The 20,144-nt window shown below is 40.8% G+C and overlaps 1 protein-coding gene across 4 annotated transcripts; it reads left to right on the top strand.

The window, feature by feature from the left end:
- The first annotated feature begins 2,093 nt into the window (after positions 1-2,093).
- Positions 2,094-17,146, top strand: DDX3X (DEAD-box helicase 3 X-linked). 4 transcript variants are annotated; one of them, XM_019649969.1, is made up of 18 exons: positions 2,398-2,566; positions 5,421-5,478; positions 6,605-6,652; positions 7,514-7,546; positions 8,564-8,699; positions 9,648-9,806; positions 9,890-9,989; positions 10,408-10,543; positions 11,310-11,395; positions 11,604-11,702; positions 11,809-11,969; positions 12,569-12,713; positions 12,796-12,940; positions 13,137-13,318; positions 13,397-13,514; positions 13,816-13,969; positions 14,275-14,411; positions 14,586-17,146. In XM_019649969.1, exons 1-18 carry the CDS (start codon positions 2,522-2,524, stop codon positions 14,663-14,665), a joined length of 2,022 nt encoding a protein of 673 aa, XP_019505514.1. In that variant the 5' UTR covers positions 2,398-2,521; the 3' UTR covers positions 14,666-17,146. The 4 variants fall into 4 exon arrangements, with proteins under 4 accessions (XP_019505524.1, XP_019505514.1, XP_019505531.1 ...); XM_019649959.1 differs by having other exon boundaries at positions 2,399-2,566; positions 14,272-14,411; XM_019649979.1 differs by lacking the exon at positions 7,514-7,546 and having other exon boundaries at positions 2,094-2,566; positions 14,272-14,411.
- The last annotated feature ends 2,998 nt before the right edge of the window (positions 17,147-20,144 follow it).

Below are 20,144 nucleotides of genomic sequence, written 5' to 3'. Positions count from 1 at the left end.
TAGGCAACTGCTTTTACCCCCACACCTATAATTCACTTCTGACTACAGGGAATCCCCGCCTTCCTTGAACTTTATTCCCTATCCACCCTAAAGGGAGGTATATGGGTCAGTTGGACCCAGGCCTTTCCCCTGGACCTTGCAGAAAAACGACTGGCAATCATGAAGTTCATGAAAGGCTCAGAGGTTTCTGTCTCTTGAAATTCATTTTACTACTGCTTTTCTGCTAGCTGCGGAATTTTCTAATTATCTTTCTGCACGATTTAGGTTACCTGGACACATTATTTCTTTGCATCACCATAAAGTGACTTCAGTCTCAGTCTCAGAGAGTGGTGATGAAATTTGCTTAAAGTCACCTGTGGAAGCAAAATAATGAATGTAGACCCCTTAACATGCCCAGTTTACAACTTGCACAGGATGGGCATTTGCACTATTCACTCATCATCAAACATCTATTGGGCATCCTTGTGCCACCACACCTTATGCAGTCCTGGGGTGTGACAAGTTCCCTTTCTTCTGTGGGCTCACACACAACTGCAGTACAACACGGTGTTAAGAGTGGAGACCTGAATAGTGGGTGCTGTGGGAACAACCTTCTGTGCTGGGGGAGTTGTGGATATACATGCATCCACCATGTACTAAGCTCTTACTCCTGGCAAAGCACGCTCATGCATGAGCCCTTGCATCCCAACCACCTTGAGGCAGAACTATTTTAATTCTAACTTTACAGATAAGGAACCTGAGGCACTGAGATGTTAAATGTTGCCCCCCAGTCACACACTTGGAAGCAGTAGACAGGGATCTGAACTGCCAGGTCAGGGACCTGCAGTTTCCAGGCTCTTGTCTGCTCTTGCCCCAGGACACAAGTGTTATATTATCTATCTCTTTGGAAATTTCCGTTTCAATTTTAAAAATCGAAAAGGGAGAGTGGTATGTGGGAAATTATGTAATGACAATGAGTTATCTGAATTATGGCAGCATAAGACCCTTTGGAGGATGGTGGAAAACCCTGCGTAATGTTTAATTCTGTCAGACTGAGGGCCAGAAGAGAGGGGGGAAAGCGTTTATAAGAATCACGTGTGCCACTCGCTTAAACTCAAGGACCCGCTGGTCAACATATTTTCTTCTATTTAAAGGCCTGTGGCACTTAAGATGGAACGAGGGGTGGCATGCTTAGGAGGGGGCCACAAGAAGGGGTTCCAATGACGGCAGAAACCCATTTCCTCCCATTCCCCATCCACTGCAGTGTCCTGAGGGTCACCCTAACCCCAGGCTGCTAGTGCCATAGCATGTCCTTCAGCATGCCTGGAGTGCACCCAGCACAAACACCTCGGGTTCCCTAGGCGCGCCGTTCTGGATCCGCAGGGTGCGCTGGCTTTGGGGGAAGGCAGCACCGCGCTGGAGGCCAGCGGCCCTGAGCCGTTGCGCGCCCCACGGGAGGAAACTACGGGCCAATGTAGCCCTTGTAATGCAGGGCCAGGGTCCCAGGAGGGTGCGCAACCAACCGCTCAAGTTCAGCGAGCGATTGTCTCATTGTTTCCTAACCACGTGGGGGGAGGGGCGGGGGCGCGCGCGCAAGAGCGCGCTTGCGTCTGTGGGTGACACAGGTGGGACTGTTGCGTTTCTAGGCGGCGCCCCTGCTGCCTAGGCAACCGCATTGTTAAGTGTCCGGCCACCAGCTCCCCTCCACTTCCCCCACCACCCTCAACCTAGTCACCATCCTACCCTCTTTCCTCCTCTGTCTCTCCCTCCTGCCCCCCTCTTCCCTCCTCCTTTCCCCCTCTTCCCTTTCAGCTTCCCACCCCTCCCTCCCCCCCTCCCCTCCGCATTCCCAGCACTCGAAGCCACGGTTTCCTGCTCCACAAAATGGCCACTGCGCCCGACACCTGCGGTCACGTGATCTGCCACCCTCTCGGCTTTGAGCCTCTTTTTGCCTAACTCCGATTTCAGGGAGGCTGCCCGCGGAAGAGCGAGGGGTTAGTTTGGAGAAATCTCACGACATCTCCAAGTCCGGGGACTGAAAGAGAAAGAAAAGAGAGAGGGCGCACGCTAGAAAAAAAAAGGAACAGCAAAAACCCACGGTGTAGGGGAAAGAGGCCTAAGTTAAGTTTCAAGGCCTCCTAGCTGGCGGAAAGCGAGTTCTCGCGAGATCTCGAGAACAAGATTTAGGCTAGGGTATTAGCGGACAACACGGGAAAAAAAGCTCAAGCGAACTAGGACAGCGTTCGGCGCTCTAAGATAGGACAACGAGCTGGGGACCAGCCCGACGAGGAAGTCCCGCGAGGTTAGACCTGAAGGAGCGCGCAGTAGCTAGGCAGAAGTGGAAACGGCAGGGGGAGTGCGGGCGTGAGAGGGAGGGCACACGTCGTACGTGCTGACGTAGCAGTCTTTCGAGTGGGTATATTAGATCCGTGGTCGCGCCGTCAGCTCCAGAGCCGCAGTTCTCCCGTGAGAGGGCCATCGCGGTGAATCAAACGCACTCGCTCAGCAGCGGAAGACTCCGAGTTCTCGGTACTCTTCAGGGATGAGTCATGTGGCGGTGGAAAATGCGCTCGGGCTGGACCAGCAGGTGAGTTGCAAGGAGCCCACCGGGCTGCAAGAATTTCTCCTCTGACCTAGCCTTGCTTATGGCGTAGCGCTGACTGACACCCTTAGTTCCCATTTTCTGGGTACCTCGGGCTGGCGCGTGTTAATGGCCGGGGGCTACGGAGGGACGGGGAGGTGACTGGAATGCTGGTTGTTGCTATCGCCCGAGCCCGGGCTCCGGCTTGGCTCGCTGTATTGTCCCCGGGCCGAGCACAATGGCGGCTTTTGTGTGTGCGTGCGCAGGCGGGTGGAGGGAGGGGGGCAGGGGGTGCGCGCGCTGTCGCGGATACGCGCACGCGCGAACCTTGACTGACTGGTGACCCATGGGTGGTGGTGGGGTGTGTGTTCCGCTAATGGGGACTCTTTCGCCTCAAGGACTTCGGCCCTCGATTCGCGCGCGGCCGGGATCCCTGTTCTGGGGACCTGGTGGCGTTGGTGTGTGCGCGTGCGCGCGCGCGCACGGAGGAATGCGGCCCTGGAATGTGGGAGGGGGCGGCGCGGGGGGCAGCCTGCGCTCGGGGTAATGGCGGCGGCCTCCTTTGTGTGATGCTGGGTGGCGCTGCGGCCCACTAGCGGGAGAGGCCCGACCAACGGACCACTGGCTGGCGAGGGTCTGGGAAGGAGGACGGAAGGGGCATCTTGATCCTCCCGGGCTTCCTTCCGCAGGCCTTCTCGCTCCAGCCCAGTTTCCGCAGGCCCGGCGCTGCGGCCCCGGAGGCCGCGTTTCCGGAGTGGAAAGTTTTGTGACGCAGAATTTTCGGGGAGGGGGGGGGGAGTAATGGGCCGTTGCGGTCGCCGCGGCGCTGGGCTCTAGAGATAGTTAAGGACCCGGAGCGGCCCTTTGCTCCGTACTTGCTCCAGATAGTCACCGGCAATTTAGCCGATGGCCACGCGTTTTTTTTTTTGGGGGGGGGGTGTACCACGGGTTGTATGAGTGTCCTTGTGACGTTCGATCCAAGAATCGGCCAGAAGAAAAAAATATCCCGAATATGACTTGGGGAGAAATAAAAAGTTTTGTTGACTTGTTGCTATTCGTGGAATAAAATTTTGAAATAGGTCGAATAGGTGTGTCGTCTTAACTAGAATCTCCCTCTTCTAAAGGCGTGGGAGTGGAGGAGTGGAGAAAGTGTGATCTGAGAGATGAGAGGGGTTATGGGCTTTGGTGGCAGGAAGTCTGCGTCCCTCTGCAGCAGTGGCACCACGCTTCAGATAAGCTGTGGAGTGTGTGAAGCCTTTAAGTAAACGCCTTCCGTGAACTCCGAATAATTCTGAAGTGAAGTTTAGTGACAAATTAATTGATAGATTTTAGTCATGTAATACTTTTTAGGGATTTAATGATGTTTCTTGGGAGCTTTTTTTTCCATTAACGAATCAGTTATATTAAATCCTCCAAATTGCTCACGCGTCATTATGTCGAATGGAGCACAAAGAAAAAAATCGGGTGTCAGGCGCGCACAGGCTGTCCCCAACTTGAACTTCTTCCACATAGGTGATGCTGTTAAGATTCTAGGCAGGAATTAACTTTATTTAAATTTGTAATCGATGTAATTCGAAAGGAATGTGCAGCCCTTAGAATTCAGCAATATTCACAACTGAGAAAATTGCAAGGAATCCTAACAATTGTAATCCTAGCAATTTAAGTAGCCTTTAAAGTTGCTTTTTAGTTAATATTGCCAAGTGTAAAATTAATAAAACTTGTAATGAGTCCAAAAAAGTTTTTACTATTGTGCTTTAAAGTATTCTGATGAGACAACTACTGCAGAGAGAGAGCCTGGCAGTGTTTTTGCTAATAGAAATTATTGAAATAAGGCGCTTAAGTCTTAGCTCACTTTCTTTTTATTTCCTTTAAGACTTAGCATCTGCTTCCAATTTTCATTGACTCCGTTGATGATACAAAAAAGGACCATTTTGAGCTTTAACAGAAGAATTGTGGTATAACGAATCACCTTTACAGACAGGTGGCAACAGTACTGTGTGACTTGGTCTTTTGTGGCTTTAAAACTATTTCTTTTGGCACGTAGTTTTTTCAACCCTGTTGCTTGTAAGTAGTTCCTGGTTAGTCATTACAGAATGTGATGAAGATAGGTCTTTTTGTGGAATTGTTGAGGCTTTGAGCTACCAATGTAAGGGGATAGGTAGAAATCAAATTAAAGGTAGTAAAATTTCCTGGTATTTAAGGGCATTGAATGCCAGTTGTGCCATTTATACCTAGTCTTTGAACTTATTGCAGTGGTGATAATGGGAGAATAAATAGGTACCTACTTATACAGGGTTGTGCTTAACCTGGTGCTCAGTAAGTGGTGGATATATTAATATTTTCAAGAGTGCTACCCTAATTAAAAATACTTGTGCAATATTTAGGGATAAAGGAGTTAAAATTTTCTGACTTTCAGGTGTGTTTTGTACAAGGTTTAAAGTCCACGTTAGAAAGTTTGCATCGAAAATATTTGTTAAATAAGATTGGAGCTAAACTCAACCCTTTGTCTGTTTGACATTTTAAAGTAATTTAATTTCTTGAGGTTTTACTATGGAAAATGTTACAGGGAAAATTCATTTTGAATGAATGACTTCAATTTGGACCCATTTTCTACTGGATAGCACCAGCATTTTGGTGTGCTTGGCAGTATGTACAGTAATACTGGTTTACATTTGTTTAGAACTTTAGAGCCTTCAAAGCCCATTCATGGCCACATTTCTCATGAGAGTTTCACATCAACCCCTTGAAGCAGAGAGCAGCTTAGTGCTATTAAATGCTAGCAGGCACACTAGTTTTAAGTTTTCTCTTAGTGTAATATTTCAGCGTACAGACTGCTAACCATTCAACAACTCTCTTCTAGTTTGCTGGCCTAGACCTGAACTCTTCAGATAACCAGAGTGGAGGAAGTACAGCCAGCAGTAAGTAGAACATTTTATGGATTTACTGAATATTAGAGCTTTAGTATAATATTTTGTTGGACTTATTTAAAATTTAAGAATTTCTCCAATTTTTATTGGGTAAAGAATTATATAGGCAGCATTACCTAGGATTATGTAGTAGGTAGTGATCAGTCTAAAGCATTGTGACCTCTTGGTAATAAAAGGACTAGTTTTCTTGAGTAAAAACAATGAGTTTAAAACCTAAACTACACACAAATTATCTTTAGAAGAGTTTGTTTATTATGAATCGCGAGCCCAGCTTAGTGGTGGTGGGGTTGTGTTCTATCCCTGTTAGAGTGAATCTATCAGATTCAATTGCTACGGCTACCCCTTTTCCATGAGGAACACGAAACTAGTAGAACAAAGCTATATTGAATCTTGGGGTGGTGGTTAGGATTTTAAGTGGCATGTCGTCGTATCAGTCTTTTGAAAAGAAGTTATATATAAAAGTTTTACCCCCCCCCCCCCCAGGTTTTTTGAGACTTGTTGGAGGTCAGTATTAAGGTGTAGGGGATCTTGGTGGTTATTATTTGGCAATAGATTTGCTTCAGCTTAGGTCTTTTTTCCAACTGATTAGCTGAAAAACAAAGGCGGACACGGGCTGTAGGATTTGAAAGCACTCCGAGCATTGTTACGTAGTAAAGGACATGCCTTAATTTTTAGGCATGAAGCGCTTCACCGGGCACATAGTTACTTGGTGTTTGTTTTAAATTTCACTGTATTTGCCATGCTAAGAATCTTTCAGAAATTGATCATACTAATGGAGATCTTTAATATTTAATTCAACCCAGAAGGGAAAAAGAGACGTTAAGTTGCAGATTTACTAGTAATAAAGTGAGTTGATTTTCCTTTATTTGGTGGATATGTTAGGTTCCAAGTCTAATTTTTGTTTGCCAAACTTGTCTCCCCCCCCACCCCCCCTTTTAAATAAAACTGGATTCATTCCCCCCACCCTCAATTTCCAGGTAAGTTGTCAGACTAACAAGGCTGGAGGTTAAATTTTTTTTTTTCCAGGACCCTTTTTTAATAGCACACGCTTGGGTAAGAAGCTTTAACTTGGTGGTTTTTGACATTTAATTTTATATTATTATTGTGTTTTTTTTAGAAGGGCGCTATATTCCTCCTCACTTAAGGAACAGAGAAGCCACTAGAGGTAAGCCCTGTAAGCAATTTCTAGACCTAATTCTTGCTGAATTTAGAAATGGGAGCCTAGGGAAAATGAGGCCGCTTGGGAAGTCTGTAGACGGTGTACTCTTCTCTGCTGTCAGTTGGTTCAAATGTTAGGACTTAATTTAGGAACAAATTGTCTAATCACACAGTGGAAAATTCTGCATTTCCTGGCATACTCTTCTGAGGCTAAGGGCATGGTGGTGTACAATTTAACTGGTCTTGTGTTTAATGTGTGTTTGTAATCATTCACGGCATGATTTCAATTTGAAAAAGGTGAGTGGGCACCCTACTATGTGAATCAAACTGTGTGGTGATAATAACCAAGTTATTTCTGTCTTGCAGAGGTGCCAAAATGAAGATGGGGTTATTGTAGAATAGTTAACAGGGTATATAGCATTGGGCACGCACCCAATAAGTTGGGAATGATTCTCTGGTTTCATTTCCTTGCCTTAATTACTTCAGTTGAAAGGTTTTATCTGAAAGGTATCACAACACCTGGTCTTTTCCATTTAGTTTGTAATGTAGTGATAGAAAACTAGTAGATGTCTCATTATGGACAACTGTTTAGGTGCTGTATATTCTGTAAAATAGGTGATCTAAGATTTGGAGGAAAAGAGGTCAGGAATAGTCTACAGGAGCATGTGGTTTACTGTCATTCCTCCATATCCATATTTAGTTTACACTGGCTTCACTGTCCCTGGCAATACATGGATATAAAATCTGTATAAAATTTCTTTAACATCAGTTTGTTTATCATCATGGGTGTCCTCATTATTTTCTTAGACTGTATAAGCTGGACTTGACTCCCATGTATATTTAGTGTTCCCCCCACCTTTTGTTGCAGTGGCAGAAATCAAAGAGCGGGAGGCAGTGTCAGGTGAGAGCTGAAAGAGATCTTAGAAATCTAACTCAACTCTTCGATTGCTAAGGCTGTTGATCACCAGACTGGCTAATAACAGAATGAAAGTGACTTAATTAACTTGTAAACTATATTTAATGAAAGTGTTGCTGAAGCTGATTAAACCCTCTGCTTGTCTTTAAACCCTCTACCTGTCTGACTAATTTATACCCTTGTCACCCCTTACTGAATGTTTATAGCTGTACCCTAGGAACCTATCTGCACTAAGAGTGAATAGTAGGGAGGAGGATTTTCCTTTTTTCTAGGTATTCTTTTTTTTTAATTTTTTTTTAAGCTGAGCCATCTTGCTACCTGTTGGCAGCTCAGCGGCTGCTCAGCTTGGGCTGGACTCGAACCGCTGTTGCTCAGAGCTCAAATTCTTGAGCGAGCTCTTAACCAACTGAGCCACTCAGCCGGCCCTTCTAGGTATTCTTGATTCTTGTCTGACAGTATATTTCATGTGAACAAAGCGCACACTTAAAACTTTTTATTTTTACTATTGAAACTGAAAAATACTGTATTAAACGAAGTAATCTGACACACTTAAGAATGTTTTAAATGAGTGTCACTTCTAAGAAACATTGAAACACGGTGGTAACTGGTTCCTAGTAAACTCATTCATATCTATTGAGTGGAAATTAAATTTTGATGGTAGTAAATAATACCATAATCATTTCATCACAGGCAAAGCTAGTAACTTTTTGGAGGTGGTATATTCATTCAGAACATTTTAGATTGTCAGGTTGCTTGGTTTCACATATAGTAATTTGTAGTGGAGAGAATTAAAGATCTAAAACATTTTGTGTGCTGATGTAAAGCAGCTCTAAATCTTGGTTCTCTTCTAGTGGCACCATAGGAATTATTTCCATTGTCTTCCTAGTCCATATAGATAAGATAAAGTCAGTGGAGGGCTTCAAATTCAGAAACATAAGTATTATGCTAAGGTATTGTCGTTTTCTAATTAATACAGTAAAATGTTTTGTTTTTTAATTGAAGGATTCTACGATAAAGACAGTTCAGGGTGGAGTTCTAATAAAGATAAGGATGCATATAGCAGTTTTGGATCTCGTAGTGATTCAAGAGGGAAGTCTAGTTTCTTCAGTGATCGTGGAAGTGGTGGTTCAAGGGGAAGGTAAGTGATACCTTATGTGTGTACAATATAGCAATTTAGGAAGTGGTCTTTAATTTGATAAGTCCTCATCCTTGTACTCTGATCATTAAATATATTTTTCCCCTTAATAGACCACCTATTTGGATGTTAAGCATTATGTCTGTTTAATCATATTTTCTTTGCTGTAGAGGTCTTTACTAAGTTGAACTTGTTACATAGAAATTAGATGAGAACAAGAACATGTCCTTTGGCATAAATGAAATCAGTTATTTTTATATTCCTTTAATTTTAGATATTCTGTTTAAAAGAGTAAGAGTATCTAGTGAATGGCCTAATTTGGTTGAGATTTTTGTGGATATTCTATATGACAATTTTTAAACACCTTATATTTTTGATTATACAAGTGTGGTGAACTGACCTCATGCACCTAATAGCTGTGGTTAGTCCTGTGTGTCCTGATTTTTCGCAAACAGGCCTAAAACTAAAAACATCTCAATTCAGGTAAGGATTATTTTCTACCTTTTATCCAGTCTGTCACACAGGTAAATTGTCCTTTAAATACCTTCCTAGTATAACTGGGACAATTGATATTTGGTGTGCCATTTTCTTTTCCCTACCACTAAAGATAAGTAGATTCGAGAATTTTATATAAAGGTGTAAATTATATGCTGATTTCAAATATATTGACTTGATTCTTAATTTCAGCATGTATGTATGCTGTACAATTTTGTAGAAATAAAGATACTGATATTAGAAAATAAAGTTAATGTAAATGATACATACAATCTGACTAATTAGAGGGCCTTATTTGTCAAATAAGAATTAAGCCAGAATTGGACTGTTGACATCCTCGAAGTTAGCCATAATGAGTAATTCAACTTAACTTCTCCAGGTACCGTTCTAAAGTAGTGGTGGGAATCTGATAATGTTTAAATGATGTGATTCTAATTAATTGCTTGTGCTGTTCAGGTTTGATGATCGTGGACGGAGTGACTATGATGGCATTGGTAGCCGTGGTGAAAGAAGTGGCTTTGGCAAATTTGAACGTGGTGGAAATAGTCGCTGGTGTGACAAATCAGATGAGGATGATTGGTCAAAACCACTCCCACCAAGTGAACGTTTGGAACAGTAAGTTTCTGAAATGTATGTTATTTGCGATGCAGCTTTCTTAGCTATTATAACAAATACACCTACCAATCTTTTGATTTCAGGGAACTCTTTTCTGGAGGCAATACTGGGATTAACTTTGAGAAATATGATGATATTCCAGTTGAGGCAACAGGCAACAACTGTCCTCCACACATTGAAAGTGTAAGTAATTTTGTTTGCTCTTTTGAGATGGAGGGAAGTGTAAATGTTTTTACAGCCATGAAAATGAGATGGGCTTTCCAAAGGCATGTGTAAACCATGCCTAGTTTAACAATTCTTTTAAAGATAACTTTAAAAACCAGCCTCATTGGCTTGTGAAAAGGGAGAGACTGAGCTTAGTGTCACCATTAATACGAAATAGGAAATTTGGGTCAAACATAGGAAGAACCCAAAACTTCTCCAGTGTAGATTAACCCTACAGGGTTTTATTTCCTTTTCAAAACGTAACATAATTTTTATTTAAAGCACCTGTAACTAGTACACATCAGCTATTAGTTTTTTCCCCATTGTGTTAGTATAAAAAAGAAAATGGCTCCAGATAGCATTTCTAGCCATTTAACTTTGTTGAATTTCTTGACAGTTCAGTGATGTTGAAATGGGAGAAATTATTATGGGAAACATTGAGCTTACTCGTTATACTCGCCCGACTCCAGTGCAAAAGCATGCTATTCCTATTATCAAAGATAAAAGAGACTTGATGGCTTGTGCCCAAACAGGTAAGTTCACTTGATAAAAGTGAAGGGAAGGATAAGATTAGAAAATACTCTGATTCATAGGAATGTGGCCAAGACAAAGGTGCCTCTAAAGTAGCACCTCCCATATTTTGGGAAGGGGGATAGTTGCTAGCCTCTGAACTCAGCACAAGCCTTACCTACTATATCTGTGAGTTTGACCAGTTTGAAACAGGGTGGCAAAATACCCCCACTAAAAATACATCGCCCTTGAATCATTTGGTATCTTTCATTCCTTGTGGAAGAGGGAGAAGGGCATCCTTTATACACTAGCAACATATACAGAGAAGTGTTAGGAATTGAAATTGACACCACTTTTGAGGCAAAATTCTTGCTTTCTTTACAAACACAAATGCAAAAGAAGTGAATACTAACATTGTTATTGATCAGAGTTTTTGGTACACTTTTCCTGTAAAGAAACAAAATAAACATTTTTATGGAGTACGTGGTCTCTGCAACTACAGCTCTGCTGTTGAGTGTGAAGGCAGCCATAGATGATATGTAAATTATTGAGAATGGTGTATTCCAATAAAGTTTTATCTACAAAGATAAAGCAGTCTGGGCCTTGGTGGACTCCTGTTACACGTAGATCAAAGAAGTCACTTGGTAATTTTAACTTAGCTGTTAATCTTTACAAAATTGATTTAGGTGTAAAGTAAAATTACTAATTAGTAATAGGGCAGTTATAAAATACTGTCACATACCAATATGGTTGTTCTGTGGTTGAATAAATACGCTTTCTCTTAAACAGGGTCTGGAAAAACTGCAGCATTTCTTTTGCCCATCTTGAGTCAGATTTATTCGGATGGTCCAGGCGAGGCCTTGAGGGCCATGAAGGTAAATATTTCTTTAAAAAAGTGGGAAATTATTGTATCTCTTTGTAGGTAGCTGTAGAGAGAGCTTTCTAAATGACACTGAGACTTATTCCAATCTATTGAATGAAAAACAGTTTTCAAGTGTAGTCCGTCAATTACAGAAGAGAATTATATTGTAATGAATTTTTTTTAAATGAATGTTGAGAGTAATTTATAAATTAATTTCTTAGGAAAATGGAAGGTATGGGCGCCGTAAACAATACCCAATCTCCTTGGTATTAGCACCAACTAGAGAATTGGCAGTGCAGATCTATGAGGAAGCCAGGAAGGTAAGTATGCATTTCAATGATTGACTTTCTCATTGATTCTAATGATATATTTTATGAGCATGTAAAAGTCTCAGCCTTAAAGTTGATGAAATTTCTTTGCTTATAGTTTTCGTACCGATCTAGAGTTCGTCCTTGTGTGGTTTATGGTGGCGCTGATATTGGTCAGCAGATTCGAGACTTAGAACGTGGATGCCACTTATTAGTAGCCACTCCAGGACGTCTAGTGGATATGATGGAAAGAGGAAAGATTGGACTAGACTTCTGCAAGTATGTTCATTTTTAAATGTCTGAAGAATGCATTGTTAATTTTTTTTAATTACTGGCCATTAGTTTTGTAGTACTTATTTTAGCATTGTCTAAAATTTAAGTTTTAGAAGTGGTTTATTTTCGTCTTAAAACTTTTACAAGAAGTTTGCTCATTGTAATTTTAATGTTGAAAAATCAGTGGCATTTTAGTAGAGGCAGAGAATGACCAGAACTGTGTGTGGGACAGTCACAGAGTAAGAGCTAATTTGGCTGTGTGATCTTGGATGATTTATTTTATTTTATTTATTTTTTTTTAAGCTGAGCCATCCTGCCACCTGTTGGCAGCTCAGTGGCTGCTCAGCTCGGGCGGGGAATTGAACTGCTGTTGCTCAGAGCTCAAACTCTTGAGCGAGCTCTTAACCAACTGAGCCACTCAGACGGCCCCTTGGATGATTTATTTAGTGGCAAAAAATCCTGGGCTGTGTCTTGTGCACATGTATCAAATTTGTGTGATGTGAGGTATTCAATTACCTGAATGAATATATAAGTGTACTTATCTAGATAACAGCTATACTAAAAGTTTTCTCAAGTTCTAAACTGAATTTTTTTTTTCATGACAGATACTTGGTGTTGGATGAAGCTGATCGGATGTTGGATATGGGGTTTGAACCTCAGATACGTAGAATAGTTGAACAAGATACTATGCCACCAAAGGGAGTTCGCCACACTATGATGTTTAGTGCTACTTTTCCTAAGGAAATACAGGTATTGCTTGCCACAAACTTGATTTATTTAGGAATTTGTGTGTCTTAGTAGATAATTTAAAAAAAACTTTTTTCCCCCCCAGATGCTTGCTCGTGATTTCTTGGATGAATATATCTTTTTGGCTGTAGGAAGAGTTGGCTCTACCTCTGAGAACATCACACAGAAAGTAGTTTGGGTGGAAGAGTCAGACAAACGGTCATTTCTGCTTGACCTTTTAAATGCAACAGGTAAAATTATGAATAATTTTAGCATTACTGATGGCTTAGGTAATGAGAATCCATTTGGTTTATCTTTATTGTTTTTCCTCCTCATACAAAACATTGTTAAAATGGTCTTTTATTTGCCTCTATTTGCATGTTTGCCAAGTGCAAAGAGTACAGTGCCCCTATTAGTGACAAAAACCTTGTAATTTTTCAAATTTAGGCAAGGATTCACTGACTTTAGTGTTTGTGGAGACCAAAAAGGGTGCAGATTCTCTGGAGGATTTCTTATACCATGAAGGATATGCTTGTACCAGTATCCATGGAGACCGATCTCAGAGAGATAGAGAAGAGGCCCTTCACCAGTTCCGCTCAGGAAAAAGCCCAATTCTAGTGGCTACAGCAGTATGTATAATAACATCTTGTTTTCATGTTCAACTATTGGTTTTAACTAGGCCGTGTATAACAAAAGTTATCTTCCAGGTAGCAGCAAGAGGACTGGATATTTCAAATGTAAAACATGTTATCAATTTTGATTTGCCAAGTGATATTGAAGAATATGTACACCGCATTGGCCGTACAGGACGTGTAGGAAACCTTGGTAAGTGTTTGGTTACTTGATGGTCTGGTTGTTTACATTTTTCAATATGATGCATGCAGCAAAGAACTTTTCAGGATCTTAAATTATAAGAACTCTATTTCCAAGGAGTGCAGTTAAAATATATTTCAGCAATAGAAGTGACGGAAAAGTCAGGTTTTGTTCGAAGTACTTTGAGTTGGTTAAATAGCAAATTGTCACCTTTTTTCCCTTAGTACTCGAATATTCTACTTAGGAAAGTAAGAAGACAATACTATGCTACTTTATGGAAGACCGTAATTTATATACTTCTTGAAACTTTTAGGCCTTGCCACCTCCTTCTTTAATGAGAGGAACATAAACATCACCAAGGATTTGTTGGATCTTCTTGTGGAAGCTAAACAAGAAGTGCCATCTTGGTTAGAAAACATGGCTTATGAGCACCACTACAAGGGGAGCAGTCGCGGACGATCTAAGAGGTGAGGAGCAGGTGGTGTGGAGTGAGTGTGTGGGGGGGTGCTTTGTCCAAGGTTAAGTTGAAGAAGCTTAGTTTTCTTAGGCTGCCTGGCTCTTTGGGGTAAAGGGGTATTATTAAAAGGTGACACTAAGTGACAGACTTGCATGACTAAGGCCTTTTGAGTCACTACTAGGGAATATAGGGCTGGGTGGGGAATTGATTGAATTGAAAACTCAGAAGGGGCTGTTTGGGAAGTTTTAGCAAGAGCTTTGGGTTATTTAGTGGGATTTCATGTTGAACCAATGCACATTTCTGTCCTCACAGTAGTAGATTCAGCGGAGGGTTTGGTGCCCGAGACTATCGACAGAGTAGTGGTGCCAGCAGTTCCAGCTTCAGCAGCAGCCGCGCGAGCAGCAGCCGCAGTGGTGGAGGCGGCCATGGCAGCAGCAGAGGATTTGGCGGAGGTGATGTTCATTTTCAACCTCAGATCTTTGGGGGAAGGGTTTTTCAAAGCCTAATTTAAAACATCGAATTTCAACCCTGTAGATTGCTTTTCATAATTTTATATCAAAGTACTTAAAGAAGGGAAAGATTGTATTTAGCAGTGGCTGACTTAATTTCTTTTTTTATTCTCTCAGGTGGCTATGGAGGCTTTTACAACAGTGATGGATATGGAGGAAATTATAACTCCCAGGGGGTTGACTGGTGGGGTAACTGAACCTACTTTGCAGTAGGCCACCCTGCCAAACAAGCTAATATGGAAACCACATGTAACTTAGCCAGACTATACCTTGTGTAGCTTCAAGAACTCGCAGTACATTACCAGCTGTGATTCTCCACTGAAATTTTTTTTTTAAGGGAGCTCAAGGTCACATGAAGACATGAAAGGAACAATCAGCAGCCCTGTTCGGAAGGTGGTTTGAAGACTTCATTGCTGTAGTTTGGATTAACTCCCCTCCCGCCAATCCCCATCCCAAACTGCATTTATGATTTTGTGACTGAGGATCATTTGTTTGTTAATGTACTGTGCCTTTAACTTTAGACAACTTTTTATTTTGATGTCCTGTTGGCTCAGTAATGCTCAAGATACCAATTGTTTTGACAAAATAAATTTACTGAACTTGGGCTAAAATCAAACCTTGGCACACAGGTGTGATACAACTTAACAGGAATCATCGATTCATCCATAAATATAAGGAAAATACTTACGTGGTAGCCTGCATTAGGGCTTTTTGATACTTGCAGATTGGAGAAAAATAAACAACAAACATCTTGAAGCATATTCAATGGAATTAGTTTCTAATGTGGCAAACTGTATTAAGTTAAAGTTCTGATTTGCTCACTCTATCCTGGATAGGTATTTAGAACCTGATAGTCTTTAAACAAGCCATTCCAGTCATGATGAGGTGATGTATGGATACATGCATACATTCAAAGCACTGTTTTCAAAGTTAATGCAAGTAAATACAGCAATTCCTCTTTCAATGTTTAGGCAGATCGTGAGCTAGCCAAATGTGGGCATACTATTACAGGGAAAGTTTAAAGGTCTGATAACTTGAAATAGGTTTTTAGGAGAATTCATCTACTTAGACTTTTTAAATGCCTGCCATAAATGAAACTGAAATGGTAGAATGGCTGACCACAGCAATGACCAGCCCTCATTGGGACCTGGATGATTTTTGGTCTAATAACGCATGCTAGTGTTGATGTTTTTTGGTCAAGAGGGTATGAACAGGAAGAATTAATGCAGCAGGCTTTATTTTAAATGCCGATTTACATTACTCTGTTCAAGCTGCGTTGATGTTAAACTGGCTTACTATAGACTTTGTAAAAATGGCTCCAGAAGAGTAACAAACTGAAATCTTTTTGAGATCACACAGGTTGGAAATATGTACATAACTGCACAAGGTGTCAATTCTGCTATACAGTGCAGTTTTAGTCAGTTTTAGTTGCATAGGTTTCCATTGTATTTATAGTCTGTTTATGCTAAATCTGGCCAAAGATGAGCATTGTCCACCACTAAAATGCCTCTGCCACTTTGAATTCTGTGCTAATTTTGTGGCCAGAATGCGGTGATCAAAAAGCTCAATCTTTTTACAGTGGCATAGGAAGACGGCAAAAATTCCTAAAGTGCAATAGATTTTCAAGTGTATTGTGCCTTGTTCTAAAACTTTTATTAAGTAGGTGCACTTGACAGTATTGAAGTCATTTGTTATGGTGCTATTTCAATTAGTCTAGGTTTAGGCCCTTGTACATTTTGCCCATAACTTTTTACAAAGTACTTCTTTTATTGCACATTCAGAGAATTTTATATATATGTCTTGTGTGCGTGTCCTTAAACTTCCAATCTTATTTTGTCTCTTGGAGATTGTTGAACGCAGCTTGTCTAGGAAGGGGGATGGGACTAGATTCTAAAATTTATTTGGGACCATGGGAGTGATAGTTGGGAAGAAAACTATTTGCACACGACAGATTTCTAGATACTTTTTGCTGCTAGTTTTATGTAATATTTATTGAACATTTTGACAAATATTTATTTTTGTAAGCCTAAAAGTGATTCTTTGAAAGTTTAAAGAAACTTGACCAAAAGACAGTACAAAAACACTGGCACTTGAATGTTGAATGTCACCGTATGCGTGAAATTATATATTTCGGGGTAGTGTGAGCTTTTAATGTTAAGTCATATTAAACTCTTAAGTCAAATTAAGCAGACCCGGCATTGGCAGTGTAGCCATAACTTTCTGATGTTAGTAAAAACATAATTGGCGACTTGAAATTATTCATGCCAAGGTTTTGATACACTTGTCTTAAGATAATAATGAAACACTTCAAAACACTGATACGAAGTGTCCAGATTCTCAGATGTTTGTTGCGTGAGTTTTGTTTAGTTGTGTGTATTTTTTTTCCAGTGAATGTCTGGCACATTGCAATCCTCAAACATGTGGTTATCTTTGTTGTATTGGCATAAATCAGTGACTTGTACATTCAGCAATAGCATTTGAGCAAGTTTTATCAGTAAGCAATATTTTCAGTTAAAATTTCAAAAATGTAAGAAAGGATTTAAACTTGCTGAATGTAAAGATTGAACCTCAAGTCACTGTAGCTTTAGTAATTGCTTATTGTATTAGTTTAGATGCTAGCACTGCATGTGCTGTGCATATTCTGATTTTATTAAAATAAAAAGTTAAACTGCACAGTCTTTGTTGTTGTCAATTGTGGTTTATTATTAGAGGTGAAAATAAAGTTGTGCTGTTGCTTGAAGAATTGTAAGATTTTTTTTTTTTTGGTTGCTGTCCGGTGCTGATTCTGAGATGCCTCTTGGAGACAGAATTACTCTGGTACCATAAAGTATTTGTAATACAGTGAGAAAAGATTTTTGTAATAGATGGAAATCAAAAAGGTCCTTACTGATGTACAACATGTATTACAAATTGCCTTGTACTTGAAACGGTTTAATGTGGGTGGGAATCTTATTTGAGGCATTTAACATGAAGGGTGGCTGAATAGTGGAAGAATGAATTGGGTAAAAATCGTATTAGGGATCTAACAAGTGATGGTAAGCAACTTCAGGTTCAAGAATGTATTTGGGGAAAGGGTGATAGGGAAGGCATGGGCACACCCCCCATCCACCTTTTTTGCTGACATCCATAACCACATGGCTGCTGGCAGCTTGCTACCAATTAACAGATGGAATGAGAGCCGTAACTGGATAATTTCTAAGAATTTAGGGTGGATCATATGAGAAGGCGGTTGCTGTTTTAGGGGTCAAAAATTGGCTATTTAATATCTTTCAACCTAATGAAAAGCAAGTTGAACTGTCATTTTGTGAGTTGTAGGTTTGCAGTATGGTTAACTTCTTGCATTGCAGAATACTTGGTTCTGGATAGTTAATCCTTTTCAAGGTTAGTCATGATCTCAAAGCAGCAGTTTTTAGGGCAGAATTTTGAAGCATAACATGCCATGTTGATTTTGGAGATAGGAAAGGGTGTGGGGAGGTATTTGAGTCCTGAGAGTTTGGTCAAAATAAGTGGAAACGTTAAGATGGCTAGGTTGGAAAGAGTTAATGGCTGAAGGTGATTCAAATAGTGAAATTGGATTCTAGGGATGGTTCAAGGTACCTTTTATGTAAATTATGAGAACACTAAAGATCTGCACCAGAGGGAACTGCCTAAATTGAGATTCTAAGCCAAGTTTTACTGTATTCTGTAGTTTATAGATACATAAAGACTTTGCTGGGTTTCCCCAGTCTCGGCTGAATGTCAACACCAGATAATTTTTTTTTCCTCAAAAGTGACTTGGAGCATGTTTGAAAATATCCAATGTCTACAGTTAATACAAATTTTTTTGGTCATGGGTGGCTATTTCCTTGTCCCAATGCTGGTTGAGGGGCCACAGGCTCACCCTTTGAAACTCAGTAACATATCTGTTGACGGTGGTCTTACCGGACTCCTGAGCACCAGAATGCAGAGATTTCATGCACTGCAGTTACAGAACTTTGAAAGTAGCTTCTTTTTCTCTTTTCTCATTGAACATTCACAATTGTGGGTATGTTTAAACCTGCTTTGCTTCATATTTTGTCCTTTGCCCTTATGATGGATTTTTCAGCATGTTTAGTCTCAGTTTAATGTTTTCCTCTATAGTGACTTGCATCTTCATTTTCATTCTTTGCCCTACCAACACCTGAGTTTTTCTTTAGCATGATCGTGACCTGGAACCATGTTTATTATGGGGAGAAAACAATATAGATGAACACCTTTATGTTGCGATGTCTTAACACAAAGGGTTAGACAACATGATTTAGCAATTTTGCTCCTAAGAGAATTCCACCCAGGAGAAACAAGTCTACAACTTATGTTTGTATGCGAATGTTCATAGCATTATTCACAATAACCAAAAATGGAAACAACCCAAATGCCAATCAACTGGTGGATGGGTGGATAAAACATATGTAGAATGTGAAACTGTTGGGCAATAAAATGAATGAAGAACTGGGAATATCTATCTGGAGACCCAACCATACATATCCCTAATTTCTCTACCCCTCAGGATCATTAGGTGGGCCTGTCTGGACTGTGACACGTGTCTGTGTCTTAAGGTTTCCTGTAGGTCCAGTTTCTGATTGTATTGTATTTAGCAGATGTAGTCATGGTTTATAATTTTGGGTTATTCCTATTTTCCTTGTTACACTGCAGATGACATTTAATATTTTCAGAGATGACTAAAAATGACTTCCATCTTTGGCTATCCTCATTCTTCACATTCTAGCATAGGTGCACTCCACACTCACCTAGATTTTCAATAGCCCATCTCACCTGTCATCAGCTGATTTAGTGGTATGCAGAATGGTGGCTGAACCTCTACTCCTGACCCAGTCACCCAACAGGGCCTAGTGGGTTTAGTAGACAGTTGCAATACAAAGGTTGATTTAGGGCTAATTTCAAAAACTGCTTGGGGGTCTGCTGCATATTGGGCATTGGGGAATGTAGCCATGAATTCAGATGTAGTCCTTGCCCTCTTGGAATTGGGTGTTGCAACAGAAGTACCTGGGAAATGATTTTAGGGCAACTCCTAATAGAAGTCATCTCGGGTTCACTCAGGAGTCTGTTTTGTTATTCCTGAATCTCCCCAGGAAATGATGATGCAACCAACTTAGGTATAGAGCCCACTGTTCTCTACCCTTTATCAACTATTCCAAAACTTCCAATTGCCATTATCATGTTTCAGGGACTTTATGGCAGAAGCAGCTCTATATTCCAAATTATAATAGATACTGCAACCAAATTAATGGCATTCTATTAAGTGGCCCCTATAGTGTGGTACTAGCCTCACTGCGTGGCTATTAACCTACTTCCTATCCCTTATACTATAGCTGAATATGATGCTATTGTCCAGATGCATCCTACACTCTTCGTGTTAGTTTTGGCTCACACTTTTTTTTTCTTTTTTGACTTTTTTATTGGAAATAAAACGTTTTATTGGAAACATTGCTTGGATGATTAGAACAGACTGTCAAAACAATCCCCTTTGGACCAAACATAAAAAAATTGATCATTTAGGGCCGGCCGAGTGGCGCGGTGGTTAAGAGCTGGCTTGGGACACCAGAGGGCCCCGGTTCAGATCCCACATATGAGGGCCAGTGACACTGCCCTCCACAGCTAAGATGCTGAACAACAGCTCAACCAGGAACTGGGCTGCTG

Source organism: Hipposideros armiger, unplaced genomic scaffold (genome assembly GCF_001890085.2).
Source record: "Hipposideros armiger isolate ML-2016 unplaced genomic scaffold, ASM189008v1 scaffold_7, whole genome shotgun sequence".
Lineage (NCBI taxonomy): Eukaryota > Metazoa > Chordata > Mammalia > Chiroptera > Hipposideridae > Hipposideros > Hipposideros armiger.
The sequence above is the reverse complement of the archived record's forward strand: the minus strand, read 5'-3'. Positions and strand labels throughout refer to the sequence as shown.

Coding starts and splice junctions, on each gene's coding strand:
- DDX3X (XM_019649959.1), top strand. CDS start 2,522: ATGAGTCATGTGGCGGTGGAAAATGCGCTCGGGCTGGACCAGCAG. Junction 13,515..13,815: donor AGGACGTGTAGGAAACCTTG/GTAAGTGTTTGG, acceptor TGAAACTTTTAG/GCCTTGCCACCTCCTTCTTT. Junction 13,970..14,271: donor AGTCGCGGACGATCTAAGAG/GTGAGGAGCAGG, acceptor CTGTCCTCACAG/TAGTAGATTCAGCGGAGGGT.